At 46.0% G+C, this 16,429-nt stretch overlaps 1 protein-coding gene across 1 annotated transcript in view; it reads left to right on the top strand.

The window, feature by feature from the left end:
* The first annotated feature begins 8,507 nt into the window (after positions 1 to 8,507).
* The window catches only part of MARCHF4 (membrane associated ring-CH-type finger 4), a 77,000-nt gene continuing 69,078 nt past the window's right edge, over positions 8,508 to 16,429 (top strand). Inside the window, exons 1-2 of the mRNA XM_070423306.1 lie at positions 8,508 to 8,817; positions 9,072 to 10,981. Of these exons, the coding sequence (XP_070279407.1) occupies positions 10,460 to 10,981 (522 nt within the window). The 5' untranslated portion in view covers positions 8,508 to 8,817; positions 9,072 to 10,459. The remainder of the gene's footprint in view (positions 8,818 to 9,071; positions 10,982 to 16,429) is intronic.

The raw sequence follows: 16,429 nt of genomic DNA, 5'->3' as shown, positions 1-16,429 counted from the left end.
TGGAGACCAAGGTACTAAAGTGACCTCATTTTCTTGACTGAAGGAGAAAATATTTTCTAATAAAAAAAGATTGACAAAGTAGGTGGCCCTTATTACTCACATATTCATATACCTATGGATGAGAACACAGCGCCCGCTCTTACCCATATTCCCAAGCATGTGCACATGGGTCCCCACACTGGGAACAGCAATGAGAGGATCTGCTAATTAGCATCATGTTTACATATTTATTGTCAACTATAATTACTTGTTTATTAGAACAGAGTCTTTCCTGTTTATTGCAGTCATTATGGTCTGTCAGTAGAGATAACGTTCTTGAATTTCACGAATATGTGTGAATTGCACAAATCTTGCAGCCTTAGCCAGGACCAGCTCTCAATGAAAACGTTTAGAGAAGATAATCCTCAAGAAAGCATGGGATTTTATTTCGGTTAACAAGTAGTTATCCTGCCCAACCGAACTGCAAACAATCTCTTACCCAAGGAATTGGCCTTAGTTCTCACTAGTCCATGTTTCTCTTCCACAGTGTTAATGCCAGGCACTGTGTTAGGCAATTACTTGGTATGTGTGTTCTCAGTCCATTTTCACCACAACCTTCCAAGGGTCCCATCTTCTAGGTAAGGACACTAAGGCTCAGAGAGGTCAGGTGACTTGCATTAAGGGACAGGCCGCGGATGCATACCCAGGCCTTTCTTACACAGCCCCTGCTTTGTTCATTCTGCACAAACACACACACCCCACTCACATGCCATTCCCCACATGAGTGCATTGGAATGCTGGCTAGGCTAGTTTTTCTGGGCATACACCTGCAGGGGTGTCCATAAAGGGGATCTTCTGGGAGACAGGACCAGGAGCAGGAGGTGGAGGCTCAAGGTTATAAAAAGAGAGCAGAAGTAATAACAGCATAATAGGCAGGGCCACCGGTGATGGGAAGAGGTCATGTTTGCTGAGGAAGTTGAGAAGCTCAATGCTTACCTAGCTGGGGGTTTGGAAAACCAAAATTTATTTGTCTGGCTGTTGTGGATGGGGTTGGGCAAACAGAGCATTAAAAATCATTAGTTAGGTCCCTGATTATATTTAATCTTTTTTGCTTTTGCAGATGGTTGATGAGGGTGAGGGGCCAAGTTTGTGGCACATAAATGATCCCCAAGAAGGAGTAAGGGGTCGCCACCATCATAATGGGAATAGCCAACTGTGACTGAGTGGACTATGGGCCAGGCGCCATGTGAAAGGCTGTCCACAATTTTCTCATTTAGTCTTTGTGTCACTCTGTGAGGTTGGTTCTATTTTGTTTGCAGGAAACAAGCACAGAGAGGTTAAGTGAAGTGGCCAGGTTCACACAACCATGAGCCATCCAATCAGGACCCCGTGGCCCCCCCTATCTGCTGTAACAGACACTGCGACACACCCACATACTAAGTACCTTTTACTATATGGACTCTGGTCAATGAGAATGCATCCTGGATTTCAAGAGGCAACTTTGTGTTTTCTTACATTTTTATATTGAAGTATTTGGTACTTACTTACACAGAGCAAAGTGCACAAATCTTAAGTGGGTAGCTTAATGGATTGTCACACAATTATATATTCATGTAATGGCTCTCTATAGCCATAACTATATGAATCTGAAAAGGTAGAAATGATAAACACTGCAGGAAATGTAGGTACAATTTTTTTAATCTCCAGGTAATATTACTCAGAGCATGTGATCCAGCATGCACATGGATGGTGTTATAGCCATCTTTTTATAATTCATAGATCTCAAGTCTTCCCCACTTTAGGGGGGTGTAAATTCATATGCCCGGGGTGTATGAGGTACAAGGTGGCATAAACCAGGATGCTATGGGGCTTTCGTTGTGTTTATATCCATTTCGCTTCACATCTCAGGCCCAGGTAAACTTTTGTGCTTCCCACACAGGGAAACCCTGACATATCTTGTGAATTTCCCAAGGGAAGGAGGATACATAAGTTCAAGGTTTTATTATTGCTATGTATGTATCTAAAAATCAATATTCCTATCTGTCTGGCTATCAACCTACATGTGCACATTGGGTAGCCATTTCAAACAGGCTCTTTTAAAAGCCACATTGTATTAAATGGGCTCTCTGTTACAATGGGTTACGTGTGCATGGCCAACATTTGCAGGACGTATCAGCACACATGTGAACTGGAGGAGTTTGTGGTACAAATACAGATTACATTTCTATTTCGGATGATGTATGTATGTGTACACAGGCATTGTAGACAGCTAGAATTCTATGATTGGTCATATGTCACCGGGACAAGATGATATGTTACCAAAGAGGACAGAGCTTTTTCCCTGTGATGGACAAAAGCTCTCATGCTCTGGGACCAGATTGGGATGGACACATCAGAGGCACATCCAGAGGAGCCTGGGGAATCTTCGGCTGAGACCACCTCCCCCCTTGTCCCAGCCTCACTCTGCACAGGCAACTGCCCTCTCAGCACAATGGAAAAGCCGATTCTGTCTTTCATGTCCACTGCTTTATTTTAGGCTTTTTGAATATTTAATAATACCATTTGTCTTCCCAGAAAAAGAGCTCGGAGAAGCCTGCGCAGTTATTGGTACAGGAGATGAGCAGCAGGGCTGTAGCTGACATGGGGCAGGCTGGCCAGCCATTCCCTCCAGGAGCATCCCAAACTGCAAACTCCTACAGAGGGCTCTGGACTGAGGCTGTGCCAGGGAGAGGAGGCCACACAGGTGGCTTCAGGCACCAATCAGCACCCTTAGAGAGGAAGAGGAAGTGCTGAACGGGTATCAAGTGACCAGAACATGAAGTGAGAAGGAAACCAGAGACTTATTTTCTACCCACATATGCAGGTTTGGCTCAAATTCAGGTGAGTGCTGTGTATTTGACAGACTAGAGAAGTTAGAATGACCCACATTGCTCTTCTGATCCCAAGCAGACGTTTTATAGACTGGGAAACCGAGGCCCAGATTGTAGCCAGTCCCTGAAGTCATACAGCTGATTAGGGGCCAAGCTGTTTCTATAACCCAAGACTCTGTTTCTTGGAATGGTTAAGTTATGCTGCAGTAATAAATAGCTCCACACTTCCTGTTTCTTAACACGATAAAACACAATAAAAGTTTATTTTGCCCTTTCTCATCACCTTGTTCTGCCAGTCCACCCACCTGCTAGTGGGTTATTCCCTAACACGTTACCCTGTTTAGTTTCCTACTAGCACTTATCATCACATGGAATTAACTTACTTGTTTGCCCACTTATCTGTTTTCTACACGAGGATCTGAACTTTGTGAGAGCAAAGCCTTCATCTGATGCCTCCCCTTCACCAGGAATGGTCCTGACTCCGGTGGTGAACACATACGAATACCTTCTCTGCACCTTTTCCATGTCACTATCTTGCCTCTTTTGGACACTGGTTTGGAGCTTGCTTTTTACTCACTCATGTCTGGAGAAGAAGATCAACTCCTAGCAGGGGTGTGGCCACCCTGCTTCTGCGGTGCCTGATAACGGGAGGGTAGGATCCTGGCTTAGAAATTCATCTGAGCCAGTGTTCTCCACTGTGGAGCTCAAGTGCCACCAATTTCTGTTTCAGAATCGCCCAAGGAACTAGACAAAACAAAACAAAACACCAACCCCCAGTCCCATTCCAGACAAATAAGTCAGAATCTCTAGAGGTAAGAACCCACCCAGGAATCTTTTAATAAGCACCATGGCAACAGGCTTAAAAGAAGCTCTCCCAAGTCTAAGCTCAGCCCACCAATTACACACACCAAAATACTCATTTTTCCTGGTGAGCACTCACATTACACTTGCATTGTCTTGTGAATGATTAAGTTCTGTTTGAGGTCAGAGTAGAGTACCTTGAGGTGCAGAGAGCATGGGCACAGTGGCTGATGTAACCTGATCTCTGAAGGAACATCCCATCCCTTTTGCTGTATTATTTTCATTAGTAACAGGTCACTAGGTCCAGCCTACAGTGTACTCAAACGGAGGGACTTACACAAGGGCATGAATACCAGGAGGTGGGGATCATTGAGAGCTCTTTTAGAAGCTGCCTGCTACACCTTAACCTGAATTTTGAACTATCTTTTCACAGTATGGGACACAGTATGTCAGACAGATAATAACTGTATGAGGTACTGTATCTGGTACCTGAAATTTTAATTTAAAATTCAGTGTTGCATCCTAAGAACAGCATAGACTTTAGGTTGAGAGAAGCTTCAATGAGAATCTCAACTTTGGTGTTCACCAACTATATCACTTTAGACTTAGTTTCACTGAGCTTGTTATATTTTTATCCAAAAATAATGTGGAAAATACCTACCACCTAAGTAGTTTTGAGGACCGAAAAATCACTTGCTTGAGGCACATGTAAAAATGCAGATTTCATGGTTGCTCCCCAAGAAAGCCTTATCCAGTAAACGTGGGGTGACTCCTTAAGAATTTTTAGTTTAAGTAAGTGCCCAAGTGTTTCTAAGTACACATGAATAAGGTGTGTGGCTCAGTACATGGTAGCTATTAATAATTTGCATGAGAACAGTAATTCTGCAATTATCTATTACTTTTGTTGTTGTTAATCCTCACCTGAGGATATTTTTCCATTGATCTTTAGAGAGAGTGGAAGGGAGGGGGAGAGACACAGAGAGAGAAACATCAATGTGAGAGAGACACATCCATTGGTTGCCTCCAACACTTACCCTGACTTGGGCCAGGGATTGAGCCTGAAACCGAGGTATGTGCTCTTGACTGGAATCAAACCCATGACCCTTCAATCTGCAGGCCAATGTTCCATCCACTGAGTCAAGCCGGCTAGGGCTCTGTAATTATTTTTTAAAGAACTTTATGTTTGAAGAGAGTCAACTGCAATAGAATGGAGAGCAAAGCAAACTGTATTGAGGACTAGAAGATGTTCTAGCCTTTGTCTGACACTTACTTTGCTGTAGGATCTTAGGTACAGAACTACCTAATCTTCCTGGCTCACTTTTCCCCCAGCCCCTGTAAAACGCCTGTTAGCCTGAATACTGTCTGTCTGGTAAAGAAGAAGCAATAGCTGCTAGCATGGAATCCTTTTAGGGCTCCCCTGGTTGGGGAAACCAGTGCAATGGCCTCCATAATAATTCTTTTCAAAACTTTGTGTCTCTTTTCTTCCTGCAGACTATTCCTTAGTGGCTCTCATTCCTCTGCTGCTCTAATTCACATGACCCCAGCATCTCCGCATGTAATGAAATATATCTGAAAACAACCTCATTTAAAAGAATAAATCTATTAAGGAGCTGAGAACTTTCTGGCATGAAATGAAAAATATTGATTGCTTTTCACCTGTTAGCAGTAAAATCCCATCCAGTTAATTAACCTGCTCAGAGATAAAGTTTATTTCTGCCCTTCACCTTCAGCTCCAAATCTTTAAACCCATTAATACAAGTACCTGGTCAATGAATAAATCTCCCAGAGTGGTGTTCGGGGTCTTCTGTGATCTGGCTCCAGCCTAACTTTCTGACTTCACTTCCAGCTACTTACCTTCAAGTACCTTCCACTCTAGTTGAATGGAAGAGCTAATGTATCCAGCATTCCCACTCCCACAAATACGCTTCCCTCCTCTGAATTCTACATATTTTAACTCAGCTCAGATGTTACTTACAGAAAAGGGCTTTCCTAGAGCTCTGGTATCTTAACTTTCCCCCTTCTCTCCTAACTGCTGCCCAGTTGTAAGCATTAATTACCACCTTATTCTAACACGCCCACAACTTTGAATACCTTTGTAGCATTTATTATTTTATATCTTCTATTATGCTTATGTAAACATTTATAGTACTAGACCTTTGAGGATGCAATTCCAATTTATTTTTGTGTCCCCCACATCTCCCAACACAATGCCTTGCCTATGATTAGTGTTCAGTAAATATTTTTTGAATGCTTAAATGGAGACTCATTGATTTAACATTTTCTTTATTGTGGCTTTTACTCTTGGGGCTCACAACCGCTATTTCATCAGCAGCACAAGGAGGCTCTAACTCAGTGAAGTGCTTTTCAGGATTTACATTATATTTAAAACAGAACTCTCAAGCCCAGTGGTTCTCAACCTTGGCTGCACATTAGAATCACCTGGGAATCTTTTTAAAATCCTGATTTCTGGGCCTCATCCTCCGGAAATTCTGTTTCTTTGTTATGGGCTGGGGCCACAACATTAGTAACAAAGAAACAGAATATCCGGAGGATGAGGCCCAGAAATCAGGATTTTAAAAAGATGCCCAGGTGACTCTAATGTGCAGCCAAGGTTGAGAACCACTGCTCAAGCCTTTCAGTCTTTCTGAAGACAGTCCTGTGGTTGCTTCCCATCCTTAGCAGCTTTCTGTTTCTAGAAATCCCGATTTCAGTGGGAGGGGTGGGAAAGAGTCTTCTTGTGGATAATGCCCCTTTCTATGACTCTGAACACAGACTTCATATGGCTTTTCTATCTCCTGTCCGTTTACTTGCATGCCACACTTGGAGCTAGCATTTACCAGCACAAAAACAGATAGTTGATTTTAGGTAAAACAGACATTCCATCATGTATGAGAGCCCTCAAATGTATGTGTCTAACTTGAAGGGGAGAAATATGGTAGCTTCACTAAACAAAAAGGCCATTCATTCATTCATTCAATCAGTATTCATTTTCTTAGTCACCCACCAGACTCTAGGTGCTATATGATGTGCTGATGATACAAATACAAATACTGGTTCCTGCCTTTGAGGAGCTCTGACTCTTGTAAAGGGAGATGAATGTATGATGAGACCATTATTATACAGTGTGATTTGCACAATGACAGAGGCAGGCACAGGGTGATATGGAGCCCAGAGAATTTGCTTTGAGAACAGACAGATTTTTTAAAACAAAGAAATGCATTTTACAGCACAGTGGTCATGTGCTGATATCAATAATATACACATTATTTTGTACTTATTAATAGCATCAGCGTCATCTTCAAATCCCTCACTCTGGGCCAGGTCTCCACTGCCTTGGTGGGTACTGAAGCATGATTCAAACAAGCAGCCACACAGGCTTAACCAAGACCTAGACTTAGATCCTTGCTCCTCAGAGCTTGTAAGAATGAATCATTCAAGGAGATGGCAGCAAAGGGGGTAATTTTCTCTTGATTCATAGGGCTGAACTTCATGCCAATGATATTTTGGTGCAGAGATTTTGAATGCTATTCTGTCTATGGCTCCACCATTTCTAAAGACATTGCTACAGCTGTGTGGATGACTCATTGGGATAGTTTGTGCAAGTCTATGGCCCTGGAGCTGTGTGTGTGTGTGTGTGTGTGTGTGTGTGTGTGTGTGAGAGAGAGAGAGAGAGAGAGAGAGAGAGAGAGAGAGAGAGCTCTAAGGAGAGGCAAGAAAGCAATGCTGCAAACATTGAGCATTTGTATAGACCACTTTAAGTTTTCTTTTTCTTGCTCTTCACATTTGGGGACTAATTTTCTACTTTTCTGCTCACTAAGAACTTTTTGAGGAAAATGGAGTAGGGTGACATGAGTCAGATAAAGAATAAGAAAAGAAATTTCAAATCCATTTCAAATTACCTTTTGTCAGTGGCTCAGCGAAAGGCTGGAGATATTGGTTAAGATGAGGCTGTCACATTACTTTAGATTCATATGCTCCACAATTGAAAGAGGTCTATGGCTTGGAGTAATTAATGATGACTCTGGTGATAGAGGTGGTGGTCATAATCCATTCAACAAATATGTATTGAGCACCTACTACATGCCACCACTGACCTAGACACCTGGGATAGAAATGGACTCCCCTTAATAAATCTCTGCCATTGGGGCTTAAATTCCAGAAGAATCTGGCAAAATGGTGCTAGCATTCCCCTTCTTGTTTGAACTATTTCCTTCTCATAAGTTCCTAGTCATGACAGCTTGTTCTCCATTAAGTGCCAGTATCGGCTCGAGAATCATAAAACTTTATCTCTTCCAAAGCTTGAAGATTGTTATCTGCTTAAAATGTTTATATGCGCAGAGAAATGGACTCCGGTTCAGATGTAGAAGTCTGTGTATGTGCGTTAAGGGGTGGGTGGGGGCGGTGATAGTGTACAGTGGGAAGAAATTCTACTGCCCTACTCTCCACTGATACTTTCCAGCTGGGGGAAAATACATGTTAATACCCGAATTGCTCCCCTCCAGCCCACTTGCCTTTCCCCTTCTGCCTCCACTTTGCTCCCTCCTCCCTTCCTTTCTAAATCCCTCCCTCTCCTCCTTCCTTCCCTTTCCTTTGGTCCCTCCCCACCCCCTTCCCTCGCTCAGTTCTTCTCCTCTCTGGCTCCCTTTCTCTCTAGCCTTTTTTCCCTCTCCTCTTTTTTCCCTCCTCCATCCCTCCGCGTCTGCGCCAGGCCCCCACCTGCAGGGCGCGCGGGGTCTGGGTGGGAGCTGTCCACTCGCCCCGGGTGCTGAATGCAGCAGCGGCGGCCGCGGCGGCGGCAGAGATAACTGGGAGGTTTCTTCGCTCCAAGAACACTGTTTCCAGTCCTCAGACAGTCAACTCACAGCCCACGCCACCTCTCCTCCAGCACCACCCCTTTGGGACCTGAGCCAAGGGGGCAGCGGTCGAGGCGGCGGGTGCTGAGCAACGGCGGAAGACGAGACAACACCTGGCAGCAGCCTGGAATCTGATTTGCTTCCTCTCCCCTTTTAGAGGAGATATATTTATATACGGTTTTGGGGAGTCGCGAGAACCGAGCCGGGGCCAAGTGCGGACTACATACCACCTGGGCCACACTGCTTCGATTCCCTCTCCCCACCTTCAACCGGCACCGCAAACCAGCCTTACCTCGTTGCATCTGCGGAGAGAGGTAGCAACAGCGAGCCCAGCCAGCCAGAGGCGGTGGCGAGGAGGGAGTGGCGGCGTGGGGGCTGGGGGCGAAGAGAGCCGGCGAGGCCGCCCTTGGTGGGGGTAGCGGGGGCAGAGCTGCGGCGAGGACCCCGCAGCCGCCCTCCTTCGCTCCCACCCCTCCAGGAGCACTCTTTCCGATTATTTGAGAACCGAATTATTCCTCTTCCACTAGTACCATCTCATTTTTTATTATCTCCCTTCCCCGCTCCTCAGCCTCCCTCACTCTACGCCGGCCTCGCCTCTGGTTGCATGGCAGCGCTGCCCCGGCGCGGGGGCTCAGGGCCAGCCCCCCGGGAAGGAGGAGGATCATGAAGCCTGGAGTCGCAGCCACGCCGGACCGCGAGCGGCAGCCAGAGGAGCCCCCGCCCCGGAGACACCCAGACGCCGACCAGCAGTCGCCACCGCCTTCGCAGCAGCCTCGCCGGCCGCGGGCAGACCCGGAGCCAGACCAAGGGGGCGACCACCGTCCAGCGGAGGACGAGGAGGAGAACGCGAGGCCATACACCCGCCCGGACCTGCCCTTCTCCAGGCCCTCGCCCCTCGCCGGAAGGGACCTTTGATGGAGCCCAGGGGAGGGGTCCGAGGATTTACAGACTGTCGCAGGGTGGGCTGAAGGCTGAGGTCATGTAACTACTTCCTTCTGTCCCTTTTTACACACCCCTCTTCTCTACCCCCTTTCTCTGCTCCACTGCCTCCCGCCCCCCTCCCCCCATACACACCCTTCTTCCAGGAAGAAGGTGCTTTGCAGGGGTTAAAAGATCTTTTCTTTCCCCTTCCTCGGTCCATTATTTCCCCACCTTTATTCTCCCGATTAGCTTTCCCTTTTTTGTGCAGCCCTTCGGCTGCAGAGGCAAAGCACAAGACCCTTGCCCAAGTTCACCTGTGATCCCTTCCCCCCATCCAACTGCTCTCTTAAAAGCAACACCGGTGCTTCTGGGGTTAATTGCCCCAGTTTTCTGCCCTGGAGAATTAAAACTTGTCCCCACCCCCTCTCCTTCCTACCTTACCTCCCCTTCCCCCCACCCCCCCCCACCCCCAATCTCTGGCTACCTGAAGAAATAATCTTTTCCCTCTCACACATACAGTCCTCAATTCTTCATTGAGCTAGTTTGCCCTAATCCCAGCTCAGTCCACTCCAAATTTGATTTATAATCTTCTCCACCTTTTTATATACAAGAAGAAAGGTTGCCCATAGTCTATGAATTTGAGAACAACCCAATAATCCTCTCCTGGGGAACTTTCTAACAATTAGACCTACATCTCAAGGCCCTAACAGATTATCCTCAACATTTCTTTTATCCCCCTCCCTCTACCAGTGCCCCCAGGTCAAAGGCAGAAAGGAGGCAGCCTGAGCAAAGCCTAAGGTTGGGGTGAGGTGGGGTGGAAGCAAGAGAAGCTTTTATTGTTGGGATTTCCAGGTAAAGTTCAGAATCAGTGACTTGCAGTCTTCAGTCCTGGGGGTAATTTATTTGCTACTTGGAGGAACCAGTGAGAAAGCAGACTCCCGAATAACACAGATACTCTGTGGACCCCTCAAAACCATCCTATCTTCTGCAAAGACTTCAGCTGCCCCTCCCGGGCTCTCTGCTTCCACTGGGCACATGCTGATGCCCCTGAGTGGGCTGCTTTGGTGGTGGTGCTGCTGCTACTGCTGTGCCTGGTACCGCTTTGGACTGTGCACCCCAGCTCCCCAGATGTTGCGCCACCAGGGTCTCCTCAAGTGCCGCTGCCGCATGCTCTTCAATGACCTGAAGGTTTTCCTACTTCGGCGCCCCCCTCCAGCACCCCTGCCCATGCACGGAGACCCCCAGCCCCCAGGTTTGACCGCCAACAACAATACCCTTCCGGCTCTGGGTGCCGGGGGGTGGGCAGGCTGGAGGGGCCCTCGAGAAGGGGTGGGCAGGGAGACCCCTCCTCTGCCACCTCCACCACCTTTGCCACCTTCTTCTGTGGAAGATGACTGGGGTGTCCCAGCCACGGAGCCACCTGCCTCACTGCTCAGCAGTGCCTCCTCAAATGACTTCTGTAAGGGGAAGGCTGAGGACTGCTACTCACTGGGCAGCAGCCTGGACAGTGGCATGAGGACCCCGCTGTGCCGCATCTGCTTCCAGGGGCCAGAACAGGTAAGGCCATTTCCCCCTTTTCCTGCTTCCTTGTAGTGTCTCCAGATCTCGCAGATTGCTACTCGCCTACTTGCTCTGGGGAACCATTATGTTGTGTCTAATGTGAGGACTGTAAGTTTTAAGACTCTCAATGATGTTCTTTTGGTTAAGTTTGCCCCAAGAGGGTCTGGTTCCTGGTGGAGTCTGTTTGGTGGCTCGGTTGTATCCCAGTGTTTGCATGTTCCTTCCAATGCTAGTATCTTCAGTTCCATGTGAAAATTCCATAAGTGTCATCAAAATAGAAGATCCAGAAGTCAGGAGCAATGAAATGAAGGAACTCGGTGGTCCATTCACACTTGTCATGAAGATGTCCTTTTGTCTGATTTATTGTGAGTGGCATTTTCCCCAGCTCATCTTCAGTCCCAGATTCAAACTTCTTCCCTCCATGAAAGTGAGCAGAAATCTTGTCCACTTTCCCTATTCTTACAGACCAAAACCCAATGAGCCTGTGCCTGTTCCTTCATTTTCATGTAGAGACTGTCCCCTCCCATATTACATTTCCTTCTCAGCAGTGTGTTTTAGTCACTGCAGAGAAAATGGAGAAGGATTCTAGGTCCAAGGAGACTGCAGTTTGCTAAGACACTTATTGGCAGACTTGTGTTTCCTAGGTTGAAAGCAGGTAGGTAAGTGGGGTGAGAGTGAATTTAAGGGAAATAGAGGGACTAATAGAGAATCTTGTTGTATCTAGTCCCCTCCTCAGGCCTGAAGCACATCAACTGAGATTGTCCCTTCCACTCTCCCCATCCAGGATAGAGAATGGCAAGTACCTCGCAGACTAGAGTCTTCCCAAGTCTGAGAGTTTTCACTACCCCATTCATTCAGATTTTCACAGACATTCTTACCCCACCCCTTTGAACTCCACTTTCAATCTAGTGTCTGCAATGCTGGATAGCATGTGCACGTTCTTCCAGAGTCATATTGTGGCAGCTCTTTCCACAGAATCCCAGATCTGAACATCAGATCTAGTCAGTCATTCTGGGGAAAGAATATTCACTTGGGCCCTGGGCAGGGTTGTGTGATCACATCAGCCACTTCTTTGTGGATTTCCTGGAAGTGGAGGGAAGACTTCTAGGTCCTCTCTGAACAAATGGCAGTGCACTGGGATGCCATGCTGGTGTCCCAAGTAGTCCTGGTTCTTGTTGGGTGCTTGCTCTGTAAGAGGCAGGCTTGGCTGACATTTTCATTCATTTGATCTCTGCTCTGAATGGGGAAAGCACTTCATGGACAGATGATGACTGAGGACACACCCTGGGCATTATGAGGGAAGGAGATATAGACATCCAGATGAATACATATCTCTGAGAGTTTGAGGGCTGGATTCCTTCTTGTGATGAGGATTGCCTGAAGTCCCAAATAAAGTACTGCCCAGAGTTGAGGACTTCAGTTAGGGGAGAAGGTCCAGGGTCCCTGCTCCTTGCCCTTTTCCCAGCCCTCCGCATCACCTCCAGTGCTGGGTCTCCAGCAGAGACACAAGGCAGAGTGGCTTGGCTGAGAGCAAGAGGGAACCTCACTTTGGGGACCACCTGGTCAGGATCTTGCCCAAATCAGGAGCCTCATCCATTCCCAGACAAGGAATTACTTAGTTTCTTAAGTTCTTAAGCTATTTCTTTCTTCTCCCATATGGGATGGCTCAGGGCTGCATGTCACAGGGGCTGCTGGGAGTGTGGCTTCTGGTAAGAGTACCCTAGTCCATAGAGAACAGCATGACTTGGAGACTATTTGATGGGTGTGTGCAGTCCAAATAGCTTTATCTCACTAGGTTCTTTTTCCACTTCTGTGATTTCAAGACACCTTTTTCTGCTTCCCCTCCTTTTCTCATATTTGTTGAGAAGACTCAGGAGATAATGAGCATGAAAATGCCTTGAAAGGGATTAATTAATAATTGCATGTATTTTGATCACGAAAAAGCAGTATTTTGTTGAGAAAAGAAAAAGAATGACATCATTAAGCATACTGTGAAACACTTCGTGTGCTACAGGGTTGGGTCAGAGATTAAAAGATTTTCTTTCTCACTTATTATTCTCATGATGTGTCATGAAGAAAGCATTGACTAAAAAAGCTAACAACACTGAGAGAGGAATGGGCTCTGTTATTATGTGGGAGAAATAGGATATTTTGACAGCATTAAGACTGGATCAAATCAAGTATTTCCTGTATATTATCATTACATTTTGGGATTTGCTTTATCTGTGCAGGAGCCAGGAGATTATAATGAGAACATGTTATAGAAGTATTAAAAGCAATGTAGCTTAGATGTGGGGAAGGCATTTCCCCACTTTTTCTTCATTTTTCCCCACAGCATTTCAATAAGGAAGGGAGACAAAAGAGGGAGGAGATAGGGAAAACTTTCTAGAGAAGGGAGAGGGAGAGTGAGGGTGGAGAGAGAAGCTGAGCTTTTATATCAGTATCTTAGTTTCTTTCTGCTCAGGAAGAGAGCTGTCCAGCATTTGTCCACATGTGACCCTGAAAGGCATGCAGACAGACTGTAATCTCAGGGCTGAATGTCTTGGTCTTTTCCCTGCAGCCAAACAAAGGGACCGACCAGCTCCCCAGTCATCTGCCACTACTCCAAGGGCTAAAAGACTGCCAAACACGAAGGTGTGGTCTCTTCCTGCCAATATGTGGTGAGGGACAACTGAAAGATCCAGCTAGTGTCACATATTTATACAGGATTTCGCATCACTCATTCATAAATGCATTTAACACACATGGACTGAGCTCTTACAGTGTGCCAGATGCTGTTCTAGGCACTGAGTATCCAGGAATAGACAAAACAGTTGAGATCTCTGCTCTCCTGAATTTGACAGTCTAGTGGAGATACAGAAATTGACAAATAAACTGCTAGATAAATCAAGTGATTTCAGATGGTGTTGACTGCCTTGATAAAAGTAAAACAGGAAAATGAGTTAGACAAGAATGAAAGGGGGGGTCTTGGGAAAGATGCAGCTACATTAGATACAGTGTTCAGGAACAGCCTTCCTAAGAAGGTGCCCTCTGAGCTGACACCTACATGGTGAGGAGGACCCCTTGATGGAAAACCATTTCAGATGAGGGGAACAGCAGGTTTAAAGGCCTCAGTGTGAATAAGCTGAGCATGTTTGAGAACAGGAGGAGGGCGATGAGCAGGTGTGAACAAATGCTTTGAGAGACAACTTGGCTTCACCCTAGAAAACTGACCAAGTACCCACTCTCCTCCTTTCAGCCATTCATTCAGGTTGGATCATGGTCAAGGTCCACGAGAGTGTAAGACAAGAGCCTAGTCACCAATCCTTCGCTCTCCATTTCTAGTTCACTTTGAGGGACAGTGAAGCCTGGTGAGTTAGCGGGGGTCTCTGAAGCCAGATGGTCCTAGTTCAAGGTCTGAACAAATTGTATAGCCTCTCTGTGCCTTGGGTCCTCATTTTTTTAAGTTGGGATAATGATGATCATCCCCAATATGCAAGGTCATTGAGCATCAGTGCTGTTACAGTGTGTTGTTATTGTTGTCTTAAATGCAAGAGAATGCTCCCCCTGCCTTGTTTAAAAGGAAAAATGTGCCCTGGCTCCCAGTCTGGCAGGAGAAGCACTATGGTCGTGGTCTGGCTGTGTTAATGGGTTGTTTTTTTGTGTACTCACAATGGTCTAGGCACAGTGCTGCTCCTCTGCTTCCACCATCACAAGTATTAAGTGCCCACCTATACCTGCTGCTCTGCTGAGCGAAATGTAAAGACACATGGCCCATGTGGCCCTGCCCTCTGGGAGTTGCACAATCTAACCCAGACATCACGGAGGCTGATAGAGATCAAGAACACACAGACAGCAAGTCGAAGTGAATTGCAGTAATATCGGCTACAAGAAAGGGATGTATGTTTAAAGGCGGCTAGCGTATGGGGTGCCAATGCCAAGAAGCAAGTGGGAGAATTTGCTACTTTTTCTCTAATTAGTCAGAGAGGGCTTCTTTAGTGTGGCTGCTGAATACCAAATGAGATGAAATAGACTTGGACTGAGTTTAGAAAGCTAGAAGCAGCCTGGCTGTGTTGCTCAGTGGTTTAGCGTTGACCCCTGCACCAAGAGGTCACCAGTTCGATTCCCAGTCAGGGCTCATGGATGGGTTGTGGGTTTGATCCCCAGTGAGGGGTGGGCAGGAGGCAGTGGATCAATGTTGATGTTTCTCTCTCATCAATGTTTCTCTCTCTCTCTCTCTCTCTTTTTCTCTCTCTTCCTTTCTCTCTCTCTCTTCCTCTCTCTCTCTCAATTCAAAAAAACATATAAAAAAGAAAGCTAGAAGCATAAGAGATGTGAGACACATGGGTATCTCGACAAAGAGGTAAAACCAGCTCCTAGGCTGGGCCAGCAGTGGAGCACTTGGAGGTGGGTACAGAAATCAAACCCATCATGGTAGTGGTGGTGGCAGGATACCTGTAATGAAAATCAGGAAATGAGTCTGGAAGAGATTAATAGGCTTCATCTACCTCTTCCTCTTCCTGGAGTCGGCCTCTCTGGAGCTCTGCATTTAGAAGGGGCAAGAGTAGTGTGGAATATTCTAGTCCAGTGGTGGCGAACCTATGACACGTGTGTCAGAGGTGACATGCGAACTCATTTTTTTGGTTGATTTTTCTTTGTTAAATGGCATTTAAATATATAAAATAAATATCAAAAATATAAGTCTTTGTTTTACTATGGTTGCAAATATCAAAAAATTTCTATATGTGACACGGCACCAGAGTTAAGTTAGGGATTTTCAAAATGCTGACACGCCGAGCTCAAAAGGTTCGCCATCACTGTTCTAGTCCAGTGGTTCTCAACCTTCTGGCCCTTTAAATACAGTTCCTCATGTTGTGACCCAACCATAAAATTATTTTCGTTGCTACTTCATAACTGTAATGTTGCTACTGTTATGAATCATAATGTAAATATCTGATATGCAGGATGGTCTTAGGCGACCTCTGGGAAAGGGTTGTTCGACCGCCAAAAGGGTCATGACCCACAGGTTGAGAACCGCTGTTCTAGTCAGTGTTTGGGGTTCTTGGGGAATAAGAGAAGGGCTTTGGAGGCCCCAAGATGCAATGAGAACCCTGTGAATAGAGATCAAGTAGAGCATTTTAGAAGAGAGCCAAATGGTACATTATTTTCTTAGCACTATGGTTCAATTTTGCATTTCTGTGTGTGATTATTTAATTAGTATCTGTCTCCACAAATAACACACCCATCCCTAACATTCATGGACCCTCAGGTAAGAGTATAAATAGAGGCTCACATGGCATAGGCCAATATATTTAAACATAATAAATCCAGCAAACTAAATGCATCTTATCCTCCTATCCTGACAAATATACCTGCAAAACATTCTGGAAAACAACTGTTAGATTCCTCTTAATTCTGTGCCAGCCAAGTGGGGATATCTGGCCCTTAGACTACACGCCACTCTGA

The sequence above is a fragment of the Myotis yumanensis genome, unplaced genomic scaffold (assembly GCF_028538775.1).
Source record: "Myotis yumanensis isolate MYYU_CA2020_CCGP unplaced genomic scaffold, mMyoYum1.0.hap1 SCAF_8, whole genome shotgun sequence".
Lineage (NCBI taxonomy): Eukaryota > Metazoa > Chordata > Mammalia > Chiroptera > Vespertilionidae > Myotis > Myotis yumanensis.
Note: the sequence above shows the minus strand (reverse complement) of the source record. Positions and strands in the feature narration are given on the sequence as shown.